Here is a 25,249-nt window from a genome sequence, read left to right as displayed (position 1 = left end):
GGATTATTGTTAAGATCGTAGATTAGATGGTAGACAGCCAACAATGGAAATAATGTAAACTGACCACCGTAAAGAGTTTCAAAGCTGATCGGGATGTTTCGAGCCGGTTAGCCCTTTGTCAGAGCCTTTTGATGGTTTTGCTATCCCTTTCAGGTACTGGCTTGAGGCTCCGACAACAGATGATGGCACACCACAGTCGGAGGCACTGAAGAGCTAGACGATACCTACATTACCTACTTTTGGTCAGTTGACCTAAGATGAAAAATACCTCGAGCCATTCAAATTAATCCGGTTTTAACTGATTTCATTTTCGATGAGTCTCGGCCATGAAAGTATCAAAGGAACTCCACTTCATCGGGTAGCTTCCCAGGGCTGCAGACAAGTTGTAGAACAACTGATTCTATCCGGTGAGAAAGTAGACGCACAGACTAGGCGCGGACGCTCTGCACTTCATTACGCCTCGGAGAATGGGCACGCAGATATAGTAGCGCTGTTGATTAAATACGGAGCTAAGGTCGACCTCCCCAACAAGTGGGGAAGGACTGCTCTTCATTACGCAGCCAGTAAATACAGGGTAGATTCCTTGCAGGTCCTTCTAAAATGTGAAGCAGACCCAAATAAACAGGATGTTGATCGTCAAACTCCGCTGTTTCACGCAATAGCTGCTTCGGTAAGGTCACAAAAAGATGATAATGTTAGTCAGACTCTAATGCATTTGATTTCGGGCGGTGCAGATGTGAATATTCCAGACAAAAGTGGAATAACTCCTCTCCACATAGCAGCCGAACTCGGCGACGGAAAGATCTGCTTCGAGTTGATTAAGCAAGGAGGGGCGCACGTGGATGCAAGAGACCAACATGGGGCTACTCCCTTACACTTCGCTTCTTACCACCATCACTGGAATGTAATGGAAGCCCTACTTTCGTTTGGGGCTTGCTCCGCTATCCTAGACAACGCGGGCCTCTCGGCAGAATTATATATGCAAAAACGGAGGTACATGACCATTACAGATATGTCGATCTACCCGGAAAACGTTTTGCAGCAATTTCCAAGCAGAGAATTGAGAGAGACATTGAATAGTCGTGTAGAAAATATGGGCAGACCTTGTTTCGATGACGACATAGATGATTTTGAAAAGACTCAAGTTGAAAGGGAATTGCATTCCGGATTGAAATATGTCCCACTCTTCACCAGCGGTGTAACAGAGGATACTGATTTAAGTTCTTTACTCGTGCAATTGAACGAGACGGAGGGTTTGGGGCTAGTTAAGCGGACGCCGGAAGTGGAGTTAATAGAAGAAGACATCAAGTTTTACATCGAAACTGCTTTAGGAAACATGGTCCGGGCGCATCCAAAGTTTACTTACAAGCTTGTACAAGCCGGCAGCACTGTGGAAAACACTAAGGTTGGTGAACCCGATGAGGTTGATTATATGTGCATTCTGACGGAACTTTCGAAAGCATGTTATGTTTTCGAGTCTTCCAATGATCCGCCTGGATATTTGAAAATATGTGTAAAAGACCGAGAGAAGGAATCGTGGAATGACTTCTTGGATGAAGATGATTATCTGATTGCAGAGAGGTTGCACATCCACTTTCATTCCCTTTTTGACAGACACTCCGAGGAAGCTGACCTCACTGCGATGTCCACACGATTACACAAGCTTCGAAGCTACAGTAGCGGCCGAAATAACGTTGGTGTTACTGTGGATAACTCTCAGACTAAGCCTGGGTCGCGGTTGTTCTTCCTATGGCGTGGATGTCACTTCAAGTGGATGATAGTAACAGTTGATCTCATTCCGACTATAGAAATCGTTGGTTGGCCCGATAATGCCCTTGTACCTGCCGAAAAGGGATTTGAATACTACCATGTTATACCCAAAGTTTCGCCAACAATCCAGAATAGTCCCTCAGCTTGCCTGTATTGGCGCATTTCGACTTCCATGGCTGAAAAACATATTATAAGCAAACTAACGAGCCCTGCGCATGCTTGCTATACAATATGCAAGTCTCTAAAACAAATTTCTGATCTGGACGTGTTGTTTCACGAAAACTCATCTTCTAAGGAACTGCAGATGCTATCGCAAACTCTTCAACACTTACGGTTGTACGATGGCTTTATTAACTCTTATCTAATCAAAATGATCTTTTTCCGAGAGATCGAGAATTGTAAAGTGACTTCGGGTTGGAGTTGGCAGACTGTCGGAAACTGGGTGTTACATATACTTGCTACATTGCTGGAGGAGCTGAAACGCCGTCATGTTTCGTCGTATTTTCTTCGAAATTATAACGTGTTGAACGTTGATGGTTTGAAACATTCTGTCAACGAACACCTAATACATTCAGTGGGACAAAATAATCTCGATCCCCAATCGCAAAAAATGTTGCAAATTACTGCTCCGACTTTGTGATTTCGTCAGATCTTTATTAACTTAACATTACGTTTTACCTTTGTTCAGATTGATCCTTTAATTTTCATGAGTGACCAAGACAGAATTTTTCCTTACAACATCAATACAATATTGAGGAGACAAGTAATAAGAACAAAGAATAATATAAATTAGGGGATTATTCGTTGATCTATCGCCAAATTCTCCATACTAACCTCATAAGAATTATATGGCAGACAGTAAGGAGAATTGCTAAGGAGATCTTGGGAGTGAAAGGGTCAAGGATTACACTCGCCTCCGACATGTAAATTTTCAGCATGGCCTTCCCCCCTCCCCCCTCCCCCCCCCCGTAAAGTATGAAAGAATATTGGATGAAATCATCATAAGATAAACACATAACTTTGTTATTTATATAGCGCAAAATACATGGGTATATGATCTAATGCGCTTAAATCAATACATAAGTAAATGAATGGATAAATAGTAAGATTAAAAGTGAAATCGAGTATAGTAAAGCCTTGTATTTTTGTTCCATCGATAAATCATCTTGTCATTTGACTTTTACGAGGTGAACAGAATTTTGAGCTTGTGTGTAGATCTCTTTTTCTTTTGCACAATTCATGGATAAATAAACAATCATGGATAAATAAACAATTCATGGATAAATAAACAATCAGCCAATATACACGGAGAGACAACTCATACACCCATGCTTGTTTCTGACGTTTAACAGGAGTTCTCTGGATTTGAAATGTCGAGAAAAACCCTCAAATTGTGTACAGTCAATCCATAGGTACCGGTAATTTTTTATCACCGCCTGCGTGGGGGGCCTACGTGGGGGGGGGGGGAGGTTATCTGATTCTCCTCTTAGCCTCTATACTATTCTTAGTCCCCCCTTTTATACTCAAATACAATTGGTTCTAACATATATTTTCGTTTTAGCGATTTAGGAAAAATTAAGCAAAGAACCGTTATTCTGCACGGCTTAATTGTATCGCTTTTAAGTGACGGAATAACGGAACCATCGCTTGGCAGATCGTTGGTCTGTCGAATGTTTAAGCTTTTTATCCACACGGACGCACTACGTATAATTATACTTCCTGTTTGAAGAAAGCCTGGGAACTAACCCACATACATCCAAGATGGCGCCGCAGGACAACTGGTAAGCCCGAAGTTTCCAACAAATATTTCCTTCAAACACTTACTTATGATAGCTGTTTTAATACAAACCTTTTTTTGTACATATTTTGAGGATATCTTTGGTTATCTGAAATACTAAGACTACAATGGCTCACTAATTCATCATGAATTATGTTCCCTTCCGAATCGAAGAAAATGTTCCTCCTAATTTTCAAGATTGTGTTTGACCGTTTTGAGGTTTGTAAGTTAATCAAAAAAAGCGATCTTCAAAAGACTTTGGGTGATATTTTAGTGCTCCTTGTAGTCATTAGTAAAATTTTGTTTGAGATTTACGATGCTACTGACTCAATTTGATAGAAAGTTGGATCATGTGATCATGTTCTATATTATCGTTTTGAATTTCCTTTGCTGTTCTTTGTCATAGATCCTGAGGATTTTACTCAGCCACAAATGTCGTAAAATTAAGAGGTTTCCTTCTTTTCTTTAACAGGTTGAGTGAATTTAAATCAGTCGAGAAGTATGGGCAGGATATTATGGAGAAAATTAATGAGAGAAATGAAATAAGGCGAAATGGAGGGAATTATAACAAGGTGATCCCTGTGGGATATGAGCATTTTTACGTTGATAAAACTGTAACAACTGTTGTTGTTGTTTTTTCTTTTTTCAAACATAACTGTGCCTTTGAAACTACCAGCATATATACAGTTGTAATTGCCCTCTGTCAGTCCCTGCTCTGTAAAAAATGTATTTGTTTTATTTGGCAGGTCCAGTCAGATGTAAGGATTATGTTAAAGACCTTCTCAAAGGATCTCAACAACTTAAAGCAGTCACTTTTACGAGCCTCCTCTTCTTATCATGTGTATCCTTTTGTCTGGATGATCTCTGTAATTTCACCATTAACTCTTAATCCCTAAGAGTGACTAACATCTAATTTCTCCATGCAATATCATCCCTGAATAATATATTGAGGTCACGAGAATTAAGAAAATGATCACCAACTAAAGTAGCTTTTTTTTGTTCAACAAATTCTCCCTTGTCAGCACCTCAGGAAATGTATAGAGAATAGTATGGAGAACATGCATACTGATGTCGGGGGGGGGGGGGGGTAAAAGGTTAAACCCTGAGAAGTAGTGAACATGTAAATTCTCCTTTCAACCTCAAAAATCTTTTTCTAGTAAACAAGCAGTGAGAATGGACAAATGTGGTGCTTTAATAACAGTAATCTTGGCTTGTTTTTAATTCTCATGACCTACCCTTTTTTTTAAATAAAAGTGATAAATTGCATTTGGTTATGCAACATGTCTCCTCAACCAATCTGTAGTACCGAGAGAGAAATTGACCGAAGACAGAGTATGTTAGACCAGTTGATAACCAAGTAAGTTACTCTTTTCAAAATGATGGATACCTAATTCCCAGACTTACTTTGAATAATTATGCTTTTGAAATGAACTTAATTGTGCAGTAAGTCTCAAATCAATGTTCCTTTTTATGGAGTCATCCAAAATACTAATAACTTCACAGAGGTGTTGTTAGAGGACTTTCCAGAGGGAGGCAACGGTTACTAATTCCTGCTTACCTTAAGGGAAGTGGCTTATTCCACTCACTGATCATCCTTGTCAATGAGTGGGCTGGCTGGCATAAAAGCAGTGAGGAGGACAGACAAACAGAGTATCCAGCAGTTGAAAAGATTCATGCCATGTAGATTTTCTGAGTTGGATCATTTTAGCAAAGAAGGGGAAGAGAGAGGGATACTTTAGGACCTTCTAGCTGTGCCCTTGCTTTGACAGGGTATTCAACAGATATAAGGAGTGGAGAAATACTTTGACGCTATGCAGAATATTCTCTTAATTTCTGTAATCATTTACTTAGAGTTATTCTTCTGCCACTATATTTTTTAATGAAAATCCTGCATTCAGAGACCTGGTCCCGGTTGTTGGAAGGTTGGGTAATGCTATCCACTGGATAAAACTCTATCCAGTGGATAACGCTATACATTTTTCTATCACTTATCCGCCGGATTGCGATTTATCCTTTGCATAGCGTTATCCACCCTTTATACAACTGGTCCCTGATGGTATTTTCTTTATTATAGTTAATTTTTGGGACATTGCATTTTCTTTTGCTTTCCAGAGAGAAACAGATGACTGCAGCCTTTCAACAAGAGGCTGGTCAGAGTGATTATGGAAGGTGGGAGAGGTTTGGAAATCAAGTTTTTTTTTTTTTTCTTTTTGCAGTGGTTTGGTGTGACATTTGCAGTGGTTTTGTGTGACATTTGCAGTGGTTTCATGTGACATTTCCAGTGGTGTTGTGTGACTTGTATAATATTTCATTTCATCTTTAAGGGAATTTGACAGAAATTTCAGGGTAAGAGCAAGGGGGTTTGCAAACCAAGTAATTAATCAAAGAGTAATGAAACTGTGATCTTATCTCACTTTCTTGCAACAGAGGAAAAGATGAAAGAGGTCCTTTGTCACCTTCTAACCCATCAGGAACTTGTCAGACCTTTGTGAACCTGTGCCCACAAAAGTGCCCTCTTCAGCCTACCTTAAAAATAATTTCATGATCTCATTTCCAAACTTAAAGATAGGGTATTAGGGGAATGTTAGAATTTGCATTACAGTCTCATTCAAAGATGATTTTTTTTTTTTGCATCCCAATAAAAATCTGAAAATAGCAAAATGGCATCATTGATTCTTTGCTTACAACAACTATCATTTTTAGGCCATTTGAGTTGCTTAGTTCTGGTAGGGCAGATGACAACAATGAAAATCTTCATTTTGGATCCCTTATCTGAAACTTCTGTTGTTACAACCTCATTTCTCCTCTTTAATTGAATTAAAATGTAGGAGTTTGAGTGTAAGAAGAAAAGATTTTTTCACTTTATGCTTTTAGGAGCTCATTACTGGCAACTGATCCAGGGGGGCGAGACACCAATCCATTTGATGAGCCTGAACCTGATAGCAATATTTCAATTGGCGATATGAGGAGACAGCAACAACAAATTATTGCAGGTATTCCTTGCTGCAAGTTCAGTTTAGTCACACCAGTTTTGTGCAGTTGAAAAGAGACACTTAACAATTATTCCACGAGCGCCCGTTGGATATGAGATGATAGATAGCCAACTCGGGGCTACGCGCCTCGTTGGCTATAATCATCTCATATCCAACAAGCGAGAGTGAAATTATTGTTTTATTAAAAAAACGCCCCCAAGAATCTTCTCGACTTTATTTTGCTAGAAGAAACCAGATTTAACAATGTACAGAAATTAGATTATGGTATATTGGCTCATATGCCATAATGGCTGAGCCAATAAAAAGTCTTGAATTGCATTTTCCAATGATCCAGTTTTTAATAATTGCAATTAGATCAGATCACTTAAGTAGTGTATTGGAAAAAGTCAGGTGAGTATCCAGTGCATGTCTCAGTTCAGTTTTATTTTTATTTTTGTACTACATTTAGAACAAGACCAAGGATTAGAAGCCCTGGCAGGAATCATACAGAGGCAGAAATTAATTGGACATGCTATCTCAGATGAAGTAGATTTGCAGAATGGTCAGTATTGTCACCAAACTTCTTGCTACAACTCTTAGTTGACTTGAATCTAAACAGCGTGCTTTCCTGAAAACTGAGTGCTGTCATCAAATTTCGAATTGATATATAGACATTTTGGAGGCTAAATAAAATCACTGTAAAATAATTAATTTCTAAGAAATGGTTTGGGGGGGGGGTTAAGGGTTAGAAGTAAGAAACTTCTTCTTAATGGGGAGGAAACGTATTTTGCTTGGGCCTAAAGTATCCTTTCTTTGTCCCCTATTGGGCGTATGGGCTAATCCCTGTCTGATTAGAGGGTCACTAACAAAGTTAACAATTTTTTTCTGTTTCTTAATGACTCCTTTGTTGTTTGTTGGCTCCATGATAAGCTAGTTCTGAGTATTCACTAGTCATAGTTTGAGCATTTCCTTTGTCCTAATTGTAATCTGCTGGTCATGCTGCTTGTCTTTGGAGTCCGCAGTATGGCTGACATTAGTTTTTAGGGGTTCTTGCATCTCAGGGCTTGATACTCAGGCAATGAGTTAGATAGATAGATACTTTATTGGTAAATACTTTGCAGCATGAACTGAATTGCATATTCACAGATATAAAATAAAAATTACTATGTACATGTTTACATCTTATTATTTAAAAAATACGTAGTTCGTCGTAAGGGGGAACTTGTACATTATTTGTGGCTGTTGACTATTCTGGCCGAAGCAATAAGAAAACTGTTTTTAAGTCTATTTGTCAGGCAAAGTGGCAAAGCAAAGGTACGCTCGTGCCTTAACCTATGAGAGCTTACATAGCAGGGTGGTAAAAGTTTGCTTAAGGAGAAAGAATGAAATTTTTCATGAAGAAACAACAGAGCAAAAATAACATTTTATGAAAATGTGTTTATCTTACTTTGACTTTAGACCATTAACTGAAGTCATGAAGCTGTCACAATGTACCACTTTATCAGTATCCCAGAACTCAGGTTACCAAATTGTGTCAGCAAATTTAGTTGCCAAAATTTTAACTAGTTGTAGCAGTCAGGGCTTAGAGTCCTGTTATTGTTACACGTAGATTCAAAGGGTTGGTTTTTTTTTTTATGTGCTGCAGAAATCATTGATGACATTGACGCAGGCATGGATCAAACCAACCAGCGTCTTATCAGAGAGACAACCCATGTACAGAGGGTGACAGCAAAATCTTCAACCTGTGGTGAGTGTGAAACTACATTTGGCTTGTCAAATTTAGAGACGTGGAAAGGAATGACAAGGACACATCGAAACCAGTCGCTAGACATTTTAATTTACCAAACCATTCTAAGCAACATATGGCAATCTGCGGTCTTTCCTTACACTTAGGTAGCACGGAAAGCCGTAAAACTCTTGAACAAAAGCTCATCTTTCAAACCGGCAGTCTAAATCCCACAGGGATCAACGAACGTTTTTCATTCCACTAATTTATTCATGTTTTTCTCGTTGCCATGTTCCCACCAATAACGTAGCTCCATTTTCTGCTTTTAAAAGCACACACAACCCACAATTCCTCTATTCGCTCCGACAAAGGGCTAACGCTCGAAACGTCAGCTTTTGTAATCATTACGGTGGCCAATTTACCATTTCAACTTTGTTGATATATCCAAATTATTTCGTTACTCCCACCGACGCAGCCCCAAACAGTTTCTTTCGAAACTATCAGCCTTTACACATTTGGCTTGCATTGATTATTAGCCTTGGTCACTAAAATTTCAATCTTAGTTTTGATGATTACTTTGCGATTTATGAGGAAATATGCAAACATGAAGTTTAAGACATATCTTTGTTTAAAACACATGCCTTTTCTGGTCCATCCTTTGGTAGGATTTTATGAACAAACAAGCATGTCCCCTCTTCTTTAACAACCAAATGTTGCTTGCTCTTCTTGAATTAAATTGTAATCAAAGACGTATCATAGTGGATGTAACGTTCGAAAACTGGGAAATATCACATGGGGTGTATACTTAGATATTCCTCAGTTTTAGCTGAGGGATATTTGGTCAGGTTATGTTCTTAGACCAATCATGCATGAGCAAAAAATAATCAATGGATTCTAACAATGGATGTTCCTCAGTTTCAAATGAGGCATATTTGATCTTGAGATGCCTTTGAACCAATCACACATAAGCAAAAGTATTTGATGTATCATAGTGATCAATGTGTTTGCTTTTCTTTCAGGAATGCTGGTGGTTATAGTCCTCTTAATTATTGCTATAATTGTTGTGGCAGTTGTTCCAACTTAACTCATTGATTATCAATACCTTCCCTAATAGTTGATGTATATTCATTTGAATTAATGTGATAGTGGATAGAACCTTTCACCACCCCTCATCCCCCAACCCCCCCCCCCCCAGTGTTCCTCCTGGATAAGAAGAAAGTGATACTAGGTAGGAGGAGGACAATGAAAAGCAGGGTGGGAATAAATGGATGAAAAAATACAGTGTGAGGGGGTAGTTGTAATGCGTTCTTAATTGTTAATCACCGCACTTGATTTTGAATCATACAACAGACAGGAATGGAGGAATGTAGAATGCAAGAATTGTGTATATTATCTTTAGCAATTAATCACGGCTAGGTGATCAACTTCAGCATTTTTCTAACTTGAAAATATCAAACAAAGAAAATTGTGGATAAAATTCAGTTACTGTCAGAATTTGAAATGTAGAAGAATAACAAGATTTCTAAAAAAAATTGTAAATTAATATGAAAGTGCCATTTCACAGACTTAATAATGAAATATCCAGAACTTAAGTAAGTTGTTAGCGTAGGGAACTTGCGAAAGAGCCGACTAAGGAGACCAACAGATTACAATGCTTCACTTCGCCAGCATGTCAACTTACCGACTACTTGACGAAACCTTTGATCAACTCGCCCACAGACGTCTATGGTCACCTCGCCGACATACCGGTCACTTCGCCACATCCATGGTCACTTCTTCAAACTGCCTGCTGCGAAGATGATGGTACTCACGATAGTGCCGGCGAGTCGACCAAAGCTGTCGGCGAGTTTACTAATGGTGTCGGAGAGTTGATTGTCGGCTAGTTGACGTGTCGGCGGAGTGATCGGTAACCGATGCTATACTAGAAAACGTGAAACATTACGTGAAACCGAATACAGTTGGAGATTTTGCTTCACGAGTAAAGTTTTCCGTGATATTCAATGTATTTAGAAAAGTGCTTGAAAGCGGAAACAAATTTTATAAACAGGTTATAAAGAGCAAGTGCTATTTTTATTAAAAAATGAAAATATGTAATGGACCTTTGCACTCTTCCGCAACATTCCTGTACAGTTTAATGGTAGATTCTTAACTTATAACAGGCTCTCCAGAAAGGTTACACGAATGAAAACTACTTGATTTATGCTGCTTTTGCGTTGAGTTATAAATGGGAGTGTGAGGCGGGATAGGTTAAGAACGTTCGATAGCCGGCTGTGAAGCTGAAATTATGGCGAGATCTTGTGGCCGCTTGAAGAAACCTAGCACATCGAGAAAAGTTAGCTTCTTCAGTCATGGAAATTAAGTTGTTCACGCAAACCTATTAAAGATGGTGATTACGCGCGAAAGTTGTAGGGAGTGAGAGGTACTCTTGTAGACAGCCTTCCACGCACTCAGACTCCTAAAGGCTTGTCCTTTTAGAAACTATGGCGCTTTTTGTAAAACTTCCTCAGCCGGGACCAGCGACTGATAATCTAGGCTATATTCGTGCTCGACAGTGTGAACTGAGTTCTTAAAACGATGTGCTTTTTTTCTGTTGATACGTAATTGCTTCTGAATTGAGCAAAGGGAACAAACTCAAAAAATGATTGACGTCAACGATGAGGAGCAATTAAACGTATATTATTTGAATTTCAGGTTAATTTCCCGATACATTTCACAACGATTTGGCGTTACATATTATTAACTATTAGTTAATATAATCTCGATGGGCAATCATAGAATATGAATATTATACAGTGCGCTGTTATTTCTCGGGAATCTTGGAGCTTTTTTAAGGGAAGAATATTTGAAAAAATACAAAAGATCTTTGAAAACAACGAAGGCCTCGTAGATTGACACATTGTTTAGCGGGGTGTGTTTTTCGGTATTTAGATGATATGATATGAGCGGAGGCAATTTTGCAATATTCTTTGTTTGAGAGCCTCTAACGTAAGATTTGTCGCAAAGTTTACTGATCACTAGGGAAACGTCAGCTACTTGAAGACATCCCTGTAGAAAAGGAACTTAATTCTACCGAGATACCATTGGAATTGTCCTTTCTTTCCCCGCTGTTCATACCCTTGCTTTATTGGCGAGTGCCTCATACTAAACAAACCAACAGTTCCTTCTACCACACCAGTTTTTCTCGCGTCAACTAAAATTTGCGAGATTTGCTGCATCGCGACTTTGTTCAAAATCGTGTTTCGTTCTGACACCTCTTCTTAATTTGTCCTCTCCATCCCGGGTTCCTTGGTTTCTCGTTACATTTTCGAATTCTTGCTTTCATGGCAGTGATGTTCAAAGCCGTGTTTGTTTTTGACACCTCTTCCTTATTTTTTCCACTCTTCTCTCCATGTTCTTATTCCACGTGACCACCATGCTGCGGTTGTCTACAATGATTTTCCTTCTCTGACGAGAGGATTTGATTGAGCCTGCTATTAAGTAATGCCGGCCGGGACGGAGCTTGGGGCATTTGCATTTGTGGTCTCGTCTTGGAATCCAAAGGAATTCATTCCCTAATTTCAAACGGACCAATGAACGCTTGTAACGTGTCATAACGTTGACGGTCACTCGGACCCATTCTCCTTGCAATGTTCTGTCCATTCCAAGAACGGCGACTTTCATGGCTAATAAATGAAACAAACAAACAAAAATCATAAATGTGGTAAGATACGAAGATTATAAAGTTTTTTTTAAAACAAGCTCAGACAGGGTGCTGTAATCAGTTAGTAAAGCCCTTGAGACAGCATGCCCTATTTGGTTCTGTGCAATTCATTCCTCTTCCCTGATTAAGGTGTTGGTGACTCAAGATAATATGCAGAATGTGGAAAAACGATTTTTGATGGAGGAGAAGGACGCGTTATATCTAACATCGACAGTGAAAGGAAGCAGTTGTTATATGTCGTGAGAGACCTTCTCTGCTTCCCTCTGAGATAAACCCACCTCTCCTACATTCCGTCTCTAATAAGCTCCATTCATCATGAGTCACCCGTCAAGAACTTCACGTTTCTAATAAGCCTCCTGTCTTTCATGGGCCCCCTCTCCATTTCATCCCCTTCACTGGAAATTAGATGGCAGTCCCAACTCTATACCCTGATAGCGATCTAGCTTCGACTGGTCCCTCCCTTCCCCCTGAAAACCATGTGATTTCCCCCCAAACCCCACGAACACCCCTTCCCCCGCAGGCGGTAAATAATGACTCGTCCCTAAGCCCCTCCTTTCTAACAACCCCCCCCCCCCCCCACACACACACACACACACACACACACACACACACACACACACACACACACACACACACACCACCCCACTCCGTTGGGAAACCCTTGAAATAAACAATACCTTTGGGAGCAAATTGGAGCATTTTGGGACGATGTTCTTAATTCCAGTTCACCCACAAGCAGCCCAAGCTCACTACTAGAAAAGCGGACGTAACTCTTAAAGTGTTGCGCAACGTTTTATATTTATAAAGGTTTGTATGGGATATTATCGGTTTGCTTTAAAAGTGAGAAAAAAATGTCTTGTTTTGAAATAAAATGGACTTACCTTATTGCCTTGTTGTTTTCTTTGTTGATTACCAGCGCCTCAGGCCATTTTGAAGCGTTTTCGGCGAGTTAGCGCTATATTGGTGTTCAACTGCGAAAACGCTTCAAAATGGCCTGAAGCGCTGGTAATCAACAAAGAAAACAACAAGGCAATAAGGTAAGTCCATTTTATTTCAAAACAAGACATTTTTTCTCTCTTTTAAGGCAAACCGATAACATCCCATACAAACCTTTATAAATATAAAACGTTGCGCAACACTGCAAGAGTAACGTCCGCTTTCCTAGTAGTGAGCTTGGACTGCCTGTGGTTCACCTCGAGTGTTATCTCACTTCTTCTGTCTATAAAAAAAAAACTTACCAAAATCTTTCCGACAGAACTTCCTTCCTGAAAGACCGGCTCTCTTGCAATGGAAGCATGCTACGAAAGATTGAAAATAAATCTTCAGATGATGGTTCTACTAATACAGTTTTGATTCACACCAAAGGGAATTTTCTTATGCGACCTTCTCTTGATTCAAATTAGTGTTGGCTCGTAATTTACGATATTTTCTCGTGTTCTTATAGAATTCCACCGGGGGTATCAAGCCAGCCAAACGATTCGGTTGGTTTGTTCAGAATTCTTGATTACGAAAAACACAAACTTACATGACTCAGAATCCTTGATTACAAGTCATACCCGAAAAACACAAACTTACATGACTCAGAATCCTTCATTACAAGTCATACCCGAAAAACACAAACTTACATGACTCATCGGGTTGTATAGACATCACTGGGTGGGGTGGCTCTGGAAGCAAATACAGACAAAGAAAATGAGAAGTCAACGCATTTTTTAAACAGTGCAAAAGTTTGTTCCTATTTCTCCCCTTACTTGTCTGTAGCAACGAATTGACCTTTGTCAAGGATAAAATTTAGATATCAAAATTAAAGAAAAATAAAATAATAATAAAAAAAAAACGCTTGAAAGTAATCTAACCATATAGGTTCATTCAGTGACCACTGATTGGGAAACGAGCCAGCATTCCTAGAGGACCAAACTCAAGAAAACGGCGGAAATTAATCTCTCTTCTACAAACCTGACAGCTCATCATGCCGAAGCTATCCGGTATATTTCTTTCCGTGCCCAGTCTCTGTCCTTTGCAGACCCCTCCCCTCCCCCCACCCTTTTCGTCAGTCAAGTTTCCCTGATTTCAAAAACGCCGGTGTCCGTTTGTGCCTGGGGGAGGGTGGAGATACTATGTCAGGGTTCTTGTATGCGTCGTGGCAAAGGAACCGTGTGTTTATGGGAAATATTTTACTAGTAGTACTACTACAACGAGCAGTGCGAGACTAGCATATTACATTCGTAAACTAGTTCCAGCATATTCCAAACATGGAGAGTTTTTTTTTGCGAAGAACACTCACTGATGCAAGGTGCTATGGCGCTCTTTGTGGTCTCGTAACCCGCTGCACATTTATCGCACTCTCTTCCAGTCACTCCTTCTTTGCACGGACACTGACCCGTGTTCTGATCGCAAACTTTTCCCATCGATCCTCGCGGGTGGCAGGTACATGCTAAAAAAAAATGACCAATATCAGCCGCTTTGGGGAAGTACCGCCGCTCATTTTCGCGTCTTTGCTACCTTCATTTTTGTCGAACGCCCCCAAAACTACCATCTACGCAAGATGGTAGTTTTGTATACTGTATACTGATATATCTCTCACAAAATCGAACAAAACACATTCTAATAATTATGAAATAAAGTTTTTTTGCTTTTTTTTTTTTTCGAAGGTTTCCAAGCAACGACGAGATCGTTTCTTTGACACTGTAAAGTATGAAAATTAGGCGGGAATTGTTTCTGTTGATAGGTGGTCTTAAATGTTTTGCGAAAAAATTTGTTTCCATCGGTGACGACTGAAATTTCCGCTGGGAACTAAGTTTCGTGATCAGTTTTCTGCACAAGCAGCGGAATTTTCAGCAGGAGAGGAAACACGATATTTTCAACATTAATTACTTGTTGAGTTGCAACGCACACACTTTCAGAGACAACACAAATAATTTCTGATTGCTGCAATTGCCTTTCAGTGAGTTACTACTTCACTTTAAATAGCACAATGTCATAGAAGAGGGTTTATCATCAGCTACCGGATGGAAAAAAAAAAGTACATGAAAACCGTGACAAATACATGACAGGTGTGTTTTGCATCGTAAGAAAATTTGTTAAAGGTGAACTAGGTCGGACAAATTATATATAATAAGTTTTCACGGTCAGCATAAAACCACACTTTTAGCCTCTGCCCTTAAAATTATGCCCTGGAGGAACTAATTTGTGAAATATTCTCGGCTCCTAGAAGCACACCAACAGGGACCACCACAGAGTCGCTTATCAGAGTCAGTTAGAGGCGCTGAAATTTCATCTAGGCACACGATCAAAGGAATTCACCGAACTGAACCTCTAAGGAACGAGACTTTAAAATCTGAATTAAATAGTATTTTTAGCCTCTTTGTACTCCACGGAAAAACAGACTTTATTCAGATAATCCTGAGATTCTGCAGAGGCAGGATCGCATAATAATTAAATTAAAGTAATTTGAATACTTATTGAACTTAATCTTATCGCGAACTTCGCGTGTAGGGTACACCTAATTCACCTTCTTATTACCCGTACCACAAGGAACTTAACGACTACGAATGGGGGGAATCATTACTAATTGGGACTTTTCATTGAAAGTGACATCTTTTGCTGAAATGAAATCATAAAAAGCGATGCCAAGCGAGTAACTTGAAAAGTTTGCCTTCACGGCGCCTTTCACCTCACGAAAGGTGACTTCTCGTATACTTATGCTCGTCCCTTTCCATCGCGATGTCTGCGCTACTTGGAATAAAGCTGTGATTTAATCACAGAGGCAAATGTTGGTCTCCATTTTGCTCAGCAGCAAAGCCCCTTTATGGCTTTCTCGGCACGATGTTTCTTTTCAGCTCTTCCACTAATTAAAAGTAATGTTGTTGTGTTATCCAATGAAGTAAAGAAATCTCTCGCACCAAAGAGTAGACGATGCGACCGAACAGCGATCGAGGTATGACTCAACTTGCGCATATAGACATAGAGAAACCGTATCCTTGTAAGTTGAATGGATTAGAAATTAGGAGACTGGCTGTACAGGGACAGACCTCACATATCAAATGAGACACCGGATAATTTTAACTCTGAATTCATCTCATAATTAAAACCGTTGACAAGAGAAGAATACTCAGGAAACCAGACTTAGAGATCCTCCAAAGAAAGGTAGGAATAAGACATTAATGTTTACCGCGTTCTGAGACTCTGAGGAAAAGCGCCATTGTTCGTAGATTGTCGTGGATGTGCTCAAAATTTGACTGACGGCGCCGCCATTTTGAAAACAGCGCGGCAACCTGGCCGAACGTAGACTATTGTATGCGGTTCACTCACAGCAGCTGTTCTGAGCATTGCAAGAATCAGTCAAGAGATCGCCAAAAAATACGTTCATACTTGATTACGTCACGATTCAGCGACCAGGTTGCTTAGCGGGACTAGAATGGCGGCGTCCGTAAAGAAAATTTTAACGTCCAAGGCGATCGTGATCTGGTTGATTAGGGCTACATTTGATTTGGGGGCAAGAAAAAACAACTGCATGTTCGTTAGCAAAATAAGAAGAATTACCACTATAGAGCCATGTAATGGAATCTTACGAGAGAATCTCTTGCGGGAAGGAATAGATGACTTCAGTGTCCCGGTTCCTCCTCCCCCGCCATCCTTCTTCAAGAACGCCTTCTGCGTTTTTCCAATAATATATTTTGTTAGTCCTTAATCTGCAATATTTTTAGCTTGTATATTTCGGGCCATATAGCATGTATTTTTTCTTTTCGATATATATTTTCTCAAATTATTTATTCACTTATCATATTATAGTTTCTAATTATATTAGTTAGTATACATGTACATTTTTGTAACGAGCATCTTTTTGCTCATCAATGTTTCGTGTTTAAATAAAGTTATACTTATACTTATTTCATCATGGCTTTGTTTGAACAGTTTGATGCTATTTATGAATATTCCTGGGCTTAGAGTAAACACTGTAAAATTTAAGTGTCTGGTTCAAGAGCAGAGCACGCTGACACGGTCAAGTGTAGACTCGCACCGGTTGAAATCGAACCCCACTTGATCACCAGGTCACCAGTCTCCCACTAAAATGCAGACTAAGTTTCTATTTTTATGGACGAGTCTTTTGCAAGGAAAAGCTTTTCATTACTTCAATTGTATTTATGGCTCAGTGTGCACCTTCCAATTGAAACATAAGCGACTTGACAACGGTTACCGCGGAGGCAAGCCAAAGCATGTCTCTAATGGGCCAGTTACCCTCATGTTTGGACTGTCCCCAATAGGTTGCCAAAACGTTGGAGATCAGAAACGGATGATTTATGACTGTTCTCAAAACAAACTTGCCTCATAACCACACAAATCCAATTTATCATGGCGCGACCTTTTCATGAAAGGTCTTTTCTTAAATGCAGGCATACATACATATCGGGTTCGATGGATAGTTAAAAAAGAGGGGTTGAGATTTTTGAGCCCGTTTCACCATATGGTCAAATCTCAGTAGCCGTCGAGCTGTTGTGAAAAGGGCATTTCTTCATTTTAGAAGCAGATTTTTTGCTTCTATCGTGCTCCTATCGTGAAATGTGTCTTCAAAGTACACATGTAAACTCTTCTAATCCTTTTAGGCTTCGTGTGGGCAAAGCTTAAGATAGAAATCAAAATAGACATTAAACCCAATTGATTTTATCTTCATGTCATCAAATGAGACGACTTGAATAAAGTCTGTCCACAGTATACCACGTGAACTTAAAACCGCTGTCGAGTCTCGATCCCAGAATAATCCTGTTGAACTGGCAGGTCGCCGTAAGTTTTCAAATCCAATTTATATGTTTCCATAACTTAATCCGCGAATAGCCTTCGTGATCTGAGCTGGATAATGCGCGTTAGCCAACGCAGAAAAGTGATTCGTTTTCTTTTCATCGTGAATTATTCTTTTCTTCATCCAGAACTGAGGCATTATCCACCCGTTGACCGTTTGCATAACGTTGCTTTCATCATAGCGTTTAAAAATAAAAATAAAAAACGAAGATGTCTCAATGGGCAGATTAAGGATAAAAAGTGGAAATCTCAGTCATTTCCTGTCATTTTCCTCTGCATTAATAGCCGTGTTAAGTGCATTTTGCCTTCTTGGCTGATCTCGTAAGTGGATTACAGGTTACTCAGTTTTAAAAGAGAGCGTGAAAACAGTGACTATCGCGACATTAAGGTAAATTGCCTGGTCTACTGTTTAGGCAAACATGTTGTTCGGAAATTTTTTCCTCAAGCCTCTTTGCTCTCCGTTTACCATAATTATATGTATCTTAAGTTACTCTAAAATTAACAAGGGATAGACAACTTTCCATCAAGAAAACACAACAAAATTAGCTGTAACTCTATCCCTTATTGAGTAAACAGGGATTTAAGATCCTTGTCTCTTTAGCTTTACTTGTTTTGCGTCCTTCACATCAATTAAAACAAATTAAATTGAATGAGTTTTTCCGGCTTAAATGAAATAATTGAAGGAATGACTAAATTTAGTTTCAATTGACGTTATATTTTGAGACTTAAAATTCCGTATAGAGAGTTGTAATGAATGACTGAAATATTTTCTCAAGTTGAGTTTTAGCACTGTCACTTCTAAAAACAACTCTTGTATTTTTTCGATCTACATCATGAGTCCACAAGCGTGACCATGATGACGGCATGCTCTCTTTCGCAAGCCTTTAAGTGACGCGTCATATATCGCACTGTCTGGTTAAAAAATCTTCAATCATGGCCAGAAGTTTGATTATTTGTCTATGCAAACGCCGAAATAGGGTGAATTTTGCTTTTCTCTCGACCACAATAGTTCATTAATCTGTCGTAGTGACAATGACGAATCAGCATCACCATTTATGTCAAATATAAAGCTCTGGCAGATGTCAAAAAGAACCCACTTTTAAACTGTCAAGGATCTTGAACATATTAATTGTAGCAAAAAAAAGAAACAGTCGCAAAATTTAAACTACTGCACTTGGTGAACAACTGAACGGACTTCCTATGGTAACAGAAAACATAGTTTTAGGCATGAGCAAACTATTGCTGTGGTTAAAAAAAAATCCTAAAAACTGCTAAAAATTGTAGAAATAAAGTAGGGGAAAGCCTAAGCTGGATTGCAACCAAAAAGCCTTCCGTACGATGTTTTGACTCTCTTTCCTACTTCAAATTTTTTTCTTTAAGGGAGCTCTAAGGAGAATTATCTTGTCGTAGTAAACAAATACAAAATGGCCGAATGGACCGAAAATTGAGGAGAATGGTCCAGAATGAAAGAGCTTGACACGAATTTTAAATGCCTCACTTGAAATATTTAAGCCAAATTGGTTAGGATTCAAGAATTCCAAGAGACTTCTTGTTCTTGATAAGATCTTAGTTACATCAGCCTAAGAAAGCTCTTGAACTGTAAAACCTACAATGTTTCCTTTTGGTTTCCTCGCTTTCATCAACAATCCGATTTTCAAGATTTGGCTAAGAGGTTTGAGTATGAATTTATTACACCTAAATGAGGGAATTAGTGTCAGAAATCAGAGCCTCCTTAAGGTAAAGAATTTAGCGGGCCATTCCAACATGCACAGCTCAGTGATCGATTGTTAAACAGTCCCCCTGATCATTTCGACATAGCCGGTCACCACAGCAACGATTTACCCCGTTACACCCTTAATTTTTGGCTCCATGTGCTAATAAGCTCGGTATAATCTTTTGTTTGTTTGTTTTTTAATTTGTTTTGCTGAGCTTTTACTGTCATTTTTTGTCATTGTCACTGACATCAAGATACAGCCCTCCGAAGAGTTTAAAAAATTATATCTGAACAGGTTTCAGAGGCACTTTGAACTTCGGCTGTTAGACTTGGTCTTTCCAAGATAACACAGTCGTGAAAATCTAAATCGGTGTCTGAAGAGAGCAGATCAAAAAATATTTCAAAATCTTTCATGAAGCTTCGTGAGTTCATGCGTCATACCTCTTCAACAACTTTTTGTAATCGGCTTGGAAATAACGATGGTTATGAAATGAAAACAGCTGTTTAGAAGTTCAAGAGGTTTCCGAGTGCATGCTAATGCTACCATGATCTTAACTAGAACCACAAATCTCTTGGAATTCAATAATCAGTTTTTCACTTGCAAAAAGAAAAAACGTGTGTTTCCGCGAAGATTGTCCTCCTAACAACATGCGAGATATCTCGCAATCGAGACACGAATATGTTTTAGCTTAGTCATTGTTCACCACGAGCTGGTTCAGTTATTTTGCCGCAAGGGCCTTGCGTGGGCGAGGGCAGATAATGCTCTGTCTAAGTTATAAAGGAGTATTCTGTCCAAAAAGTATTTAATTGAAGCTATTTTGGTTTGTATACAATGGATTTTGACCATTACGGTCTCGGGTAAGCATGGTTTTTAAGGGAAACATTAGAGTGGAAATAAAACACGGTATTTTTGATCAGTTCAACTCAAAATAAGAAGCGAATAAAGAGATGTTACCTAAATATATCATACGGGCTACATTTCGGTTGAATTTTTCAAATTCTCGACTTCGGAACCCGCTGGTTTGTGCTTACACTGTCGCCTTTCGCTCGTCTTTTCTGACCACTATAACGAGGATGCATATGGCCTCACTTGCACAGCGTCACTAAAAACAATTAACAAACGTCACTTACGTCTACAGACTCTTCTGTCTGTGATATCCTTTGAAGAGTCCTTGTAATATCCCTCTTTGCAGTAATGGCAGAACCTTCCAGCCGTGTTGTGTCTGCAGTGTATGCACACCCCCCCACTGTGGCCACCAGACAACTTGAACAATTCCATGTTAAACACACAAGCTTTGGCGTGTAAGTTACAGTTGCAAGCTAAACAAAAACAAACAAAATAAGTAAAAATATATGAGAAAATACATCTATGTATTTTTACTCTAAAGATCCGATTCTTAATTCTCTCTTCTAGACGTTATACACTTTCTTGTGAGCTGGTTAAGAGAGTTCAGTGCTCCATCAAGAAAACACCTTTGGGTGAAGATGAGTTTGTCTGTTTTTCAAACCAGTCCCTCTTTCTAGCTTTTCACTGAGAAATGATTCCTTTTACCTTTAGATTTGTTCACAAAAACGACCACTGGTTATTTTCACACGAGAGAAATCATCAGTAGAAAAGTAATGCTGACCCTGTCGTGAATGTTTACGCGTCAATATCATTAGTAAACGACCTTTGTAATAACAAAAAAAAAACGAGCAAGTTTATGTTATCACCAAAATGTACGGTCATCTATAGAATGGGGTTCTACAATTTCCTACAGGCTTATTTCACACCAAATCTTTATACAAACATTGGAGATTGACAGACAAGCAGGCTACGGGCAATGTCCCAAGACGCATTTTCTGCTCTCTGCTACGATTTATGATTTCTACCAAGCATGAAACTACAATTTTGTGTTGTCAATGGCAGCCGATCACCAGGTAACACTTCATTAATCACTGCACACTTCGGAGACTGCTTCATCCTTGTGGCGGACCGACAAAGCCGCATCAAGATCGTGCTGGATCCGTTTGGAAGACAGGTGAAGCCGCAAATCTTGTGCGGGTATTGAGCTTGGTCAGCACTTGTCAAAATCAGCGGAAATTGCAGAAGCTTAAAAGTTAATACATCTACATCTATTAAGTCCCGCTTCCATCTTTTTTAAGTATATTACAATACGACTCAGCTGGTATCTAAAAGGAGGAAATTACCGGCGACACACAGATCGTTGTAGTAAATTGAAAATGTCAAAACAGTCATACTCTCCTTTGAAGGTCTGTAACGAGGGCCTAAATAGCCCGTAAATGAGACATTTAACGTGTTTAATGTTCAGTTAATCGACTGGTTTAGTAAACAGAAAGCTTTCATAACATAAATTGTTTTTCAAGTAATTTGCCTTGCAGAAGAGATACCCCACTGTTTACCTATAAAAACAACGTTCTTTCATGTTATCAAATCATCACACAAGAGCGGAAATATCATTGTTCTGAACGACTACGTGATGCAAGCATTTGGCCCGTTGCGTTGTTCACAACAGCCGCAATAGCAGACTGCCAGAAAAAGATATGAGAACTTCCTGAAAAAACCCAAAATGTTCTAATGACTCATGAATCTCCTTAAAGGTTTTTGGCGGAAGTTAGATTAATCGTCTCAAATTCTATTAGTTGCTGCAGAGATTGATATCCTCCAGTTTAAGATAGGACACATGCAAGCCCTGCTATATTTGATAGATTTTTGCAATTTTTAGCAATCTCCAAATCCTGATATCTGGAGGCCACGAAAAGAAACACGTCCTACAATGACATTATTCAGTGACCCAGTAAATGCAAAACTGGCGAAATTTAACAGCTAAACATAAAAAGCTTTTCGATTGCCTTAGATAGAATCTGACCAATATTCAGACCCTCTTAATAAGCCATTCGTAGGAATTTTTTACCTTCAAATGTAATACAACTTCATTTATAACATATCTGAATCGATCCTTAAATGTGCAACAAAAAGGCCTTTGGTTAAAATATAAATTCCGCCTCGTGGTGTTGATCGGTCATAGAAACTTGATTTAATTAAGCAAAATCACATAAATTTCATTCCACCTCCTTCGTTAAGGCAGCCTCTTAAGCTATGATTATATAATATTCCCTTCCTTTATTGGTTCTTTGTTTCTTTGTTTTGGGTTTTTGTGATTTTCATGTCGCCAAGAAGGCGCATGCAAACCGTTTTTTAATAACGTCCACTTTGTAATATCGAATTGAGTTCGCGGAAACGCGATAAATTCTTTTGCTTCCCTCTGGGTTTTGTAAAATTCTTCAGAGATAAATAAAGGACGGTAACAAATTTTTCCATACCATTGTTATTCAGTAAAGAGCAGTTACTAATGGAAAGGTAATGCTGCAAGACTAGAATATATGTATATATAAAGTTTTGCTACTATTTTTTATTGTCTCGATTGGTACCGATATCTCTAAATTAGAGGTCGCTATAGGGCTGTTTCAAATGCATAGCAGCTACAAGATGGTAGGCACTCATTTATTTCGAAGCACACTTGTAATATCAGAAGTGAATTTATTTGCGATGTCTCTTAATTCCAAAGAACGAACGGTTCAGAAAAAAAAAAACAAAAAAGCAAAAACCAATAAGCATTGACTTGATCATTCCAATTAATCGTGTACGTATGAGTAAAGTTTGAAAGTTTAGGCCATCGCTGTCCCAGATTCGCGCTGAGTAAGACTATCCTTTGCGTGTTATTATGTACGGAAAGAGACGAATTATGACAGATCAACACCCTCGTTAATGTACAGAGAAAATAGCTGTCTTTAGGAGGTAACACCTCATTTATTGTCCACTAACTCGACATCAGACATTCAGGGACCTCAGTGTGATCCTTTGTGTCTTTGAAGGAATGCCGCAACTTTTGCGCATTAAGAACCGAAACCTCAAAATGGTTGCTCCGACGAACTTGAGGTAACAACTGCTGAATCAAAGGCAAAAGTCCACTTTGAGAGGCGTTTTCCAAACTCTAGATAGTGCTTTTTTGCGTCAATTTGTACACACTAATTAGACATAAATTAGTATCGACGACAGTTACCCCGATAAGAGGGCAAATTAGCGAACGCAAACATACTCAAAGGAACAATGCAAGACCACGTAAACAGTCTCAATCAATGATGGTAGATAAATGATAATCCATTAACTGAAAAATTAAACAGGAAAAAAAAATCATTTGTGTCGCTCACCTACACATTCGTTTGCAGAGGACTCGGTCGCAGACCTCCACGGTCGGTCGTTGAAAAATGCTTTACATTGCTCGCAGTTGCTACCAGTCGTGTGGTGCTTGCAATCGCAAACTGGTTTCCCGTCACGGCCGATTGGGCACCGAGCGGCATGTCCGTTACAGCGGCATCGTCCACCAACCGCAAAGTCGGACACGGCGTAATAATAATAATCTTGTTTCCTTTTGGACGCGCTAGTGCGGTCGAAGACAATTCTGATGTTGGTCGCGCTCACCCACTCTTGAAGAATATGGCTTGATTCAAAATTATTAGCAGAGGGCCGTCCCTCCAGGGTGCTGAACGCTATGCGGCTCCCTTGAAGAGGCTGTCTAAGATGTACATCGGTACACAATGATTCTTGCTCATTTTCTGTGCTGGCTAAAGATTTGCTAGGCCTTCCATACATCCTACTGCATGAGCTAGAATAAAATTGATACGGTTGCCATCTCTTGCCGAAATCCACCGATTTGTAGATGGCCATAGAGTCCGGCCTCGGGCCGCAGAACTGTAGGCTAATATAGGTGATGTCGTAGGTTTTACCAAGAGAGAGTGTAAGTGACACGTTCTGTCGGGATTGCTTAGGATCCGCCAGCCAGCAAGTCACATTATTTTGGTTGTGCAGATCAGTGAGATATTTGACAGAATGCGTCTTGCTTGGAAATCTAGAGTCACACACATCGCATGTATATCCGCGGAGTTCCCATTTGCAAAATTTTCGTGGAGGCTTGCCACAAGTCTGGCTTGCATTGATGTCTTTCCCGTACGCCAAGTTGTGAAATTCTGGTAAACATCTTTGAGGCCTTCCGTAGTTGTCGTAACACGAGTTTGTCAAAGGGAACGACGCTATCACTGTCGAAGAACCTTGATGATAGGAATTAGGAATCACCATAACTAAAATAATAAAATTCGTCAGTGATACAAAATACTTTGGTTCCATTGCTTTGCTAATCAGACCATTTGCATGTGCTCAAACTCTTCTCCCTGAACTTGACGTCTTTTGAGTGTAAATTCAATAAACGGAAATGACGGCAATGGAATTGTTGTTCGATGTCTAGTACTCGAAGTTGATGATATTACGACAAACAATCTCAACAATCAAAGGAGATTTGATTTATAGACCTGGTTGTCTAATCTCTCTGCTTTATCCACTTGTGTTTACTCCCCAAGGCCGTGTCAGAATCGTGTGTTCCTTCCAAACGCGCGCATTCTTACCGGGTGCTACTCAATCTCGTCTCCGCCAGCTAATCAATCATAGGCCCGCTTTGTAACCCAGCGGTGTTACAGAACAGTTTGCTCTGTTAATCAAAGAAAAGACTCACAGTTATGCAGATAATGTCAAAACACACAATTAATCACTTATTGCCCTCCATTCATATTATAATTTGGGTTTAAGAAAGAAATGACAAAGTACAGTTTTTTTCTCTCTCTTTCACTTGACCTTTATGCCAAGTGCAATCGCGGTTTTTTCTCGGCTTAATTAAATGCAAAAGGACCTCGTTTGAGTTGGACACAGATATTAAAAGAAACTAACAAGATAAACGCAATA

General features: G+C 39.3%; 3 protein-coding genes across 4 annotated transcripts; 2 read left to right on the top strand and 1 right to left on the bottom strand.

Moving 5' to 3' along the window:
- Positions 1 to 171: 171 nt before the first annotated feature.
- On the top strand, positions 172 to 2,561 carry LOC111321567 (uncharacterized). Its single transcript, XM_022924481.2, has one exon. The coding sequence runs from the start codon at positions 314 to 316 to the stop codon at positions 2,408 to 2,410; it is 2,097 nt and encodes a 698-aa protein (XP_022780216.1). The 5' UTR covers positions 172 to 313; the 3' UTR covers positions 2,411 to 2,561.
- An 847-nt stretch (positions 2,562 to 3,408) lies between these two features.
- On the top strand, positions 3,409 to 9,407 carry LOC111321609 (syntaxin-8). 2 transcript variants are annotated; one of them, XM_088734697.1, is made up of 9 exons: positions 3,409 to 3,551; positions 4,020 to 4,119; positions 4,294 to 4,388; positions 4,851 to 4,904; positions 5,660 to 5,716; positions 6,422 to 6,540; positions 6,989 to 7,081; positions 8,165 to 8,266; positions 9,265 to 9,407. In XM_088734697.1, the coding sequence occupies exons 1-9, from the start codon at positions 3,532 to 3,534 to the stop codon at positions 9,327 to 9,329; spliced, it is 705 nt and encodes a 234-aa protein (XP_088590823.1). In that variant the 5' UTR covers positions 3,409 to 3,531; the 3' UTR covers positions 9,330 to 9,407. The 2 variants fall into 2 exon arrangements, with proteins under 2 accessions (XP_088590823.1, XP_088590822.1); XM_088734696.1 differs by having other exon boundaries at positions 5,660 to 5,725.
- Positions 9,408 to 10,900: 1,493 nt separating this feature from the next.
- On the bottom strand, positions 10,901 to 24,886 carry LOC111321610 (netrin-1). Its single transcript, XM_022924550.2, has 6 exons — positions 23,668 to 24,886; positions 20,587 to 20,775; positions 14,230 to 14,379; positions 13,571 to 13,612; positions 13,184 to 13,243; positions 10,901 to 11,907 (listed from the first exon to the last, which is right to left on the bottom strand). The coding sequence occupies exons 1-6, from the start codon at positions 24,638 to 24,640 to the stop codon at positions 11,579 to 11,581; spliced, it is 1,743 nt and encodes a 580-aa protein (XP_022780285.2). The 5' UTR covers positions 24,641 to 24,886; the 3' UTR covers positions 10,901 to 11,578.
- Positions 24,887 to 25,249: the final 363 nt, after the last annotated feature.

This window comes from Stylophora pistillata, chromosome 10 (assembly GCF_964205215.1).
Source record: "Stylophora pistillata chromosome 10, jaStyPist1.2, whole genome shotgun sequence".
Classification (NCBI taxonomy): Eukaryota; Metazoa; Cnidaria; class Anthozoa; order Scleractinia; family Pocilloporidae; genus Stylophora; species Stylophora pistillata.
The sequence above is the reverse complement of the archived record's forward strand: the minus strand, read 5'-3'. Positions and strand labels throughout refer to the sequence as shown.

What these genes read in the sequence shown, in the direction of transcription:
- LOC111321610 (XM_022924550.2), bottom strand. Translation starts at nt 24,640, where the DNA reads ATGGAACCAAAGTATTTTGTATCACTGACGAATTTTATTATTTTAGTT. An exon ending in CTCTGCAAACGAATGTGTAG is followed by an intron (nt 20,776 to 23,667) that starts GTGAGCGACACA and finishes GTTTTTGTTTAG; the next exon opens with CTTGCAACTGTAACTTACAC. An exon ending in AGACAGAAGAGTCTGTAGAC is followed by an intron (nt 14,380 to 20,586) that starts GTAAGTGACGTT and finishes ATTTTTTTTTAG; the next exon opens with CATGTACCTGCCACCCGCGA.
- LOC111321567 (XM_022924481.2), top strand. Translation starts at nt 314, where the DNA reads ATGAGTCTCGGCCATGAAAGTATCAAAGGAACTCCACTTCATCGGGTA.
- LOC111321609 (XM_088734696.1), top strand. Translation starts at nt 3,532, where the DNA reads ATGGCGCCGCAGGACAACTG. An exon ending in GATTATGGAAGGTGGGAGAG is followed by an intron (nt 5,726 to 6,421) that starts GTTTGGAAATCA and finishes TTATGCTTTTAG; the next exon opens with GAGCTCATTACTGGCAACTG. An exon ending in AGCAAAATCTTCAACCTGTG is followed by an intron (nt 8,267 to 9,264) that starts GTGAGTGTGAAA and finishes CTTTTCTTTCAG; the next exon opens with GAATGCTGGTGGTTATAGTC.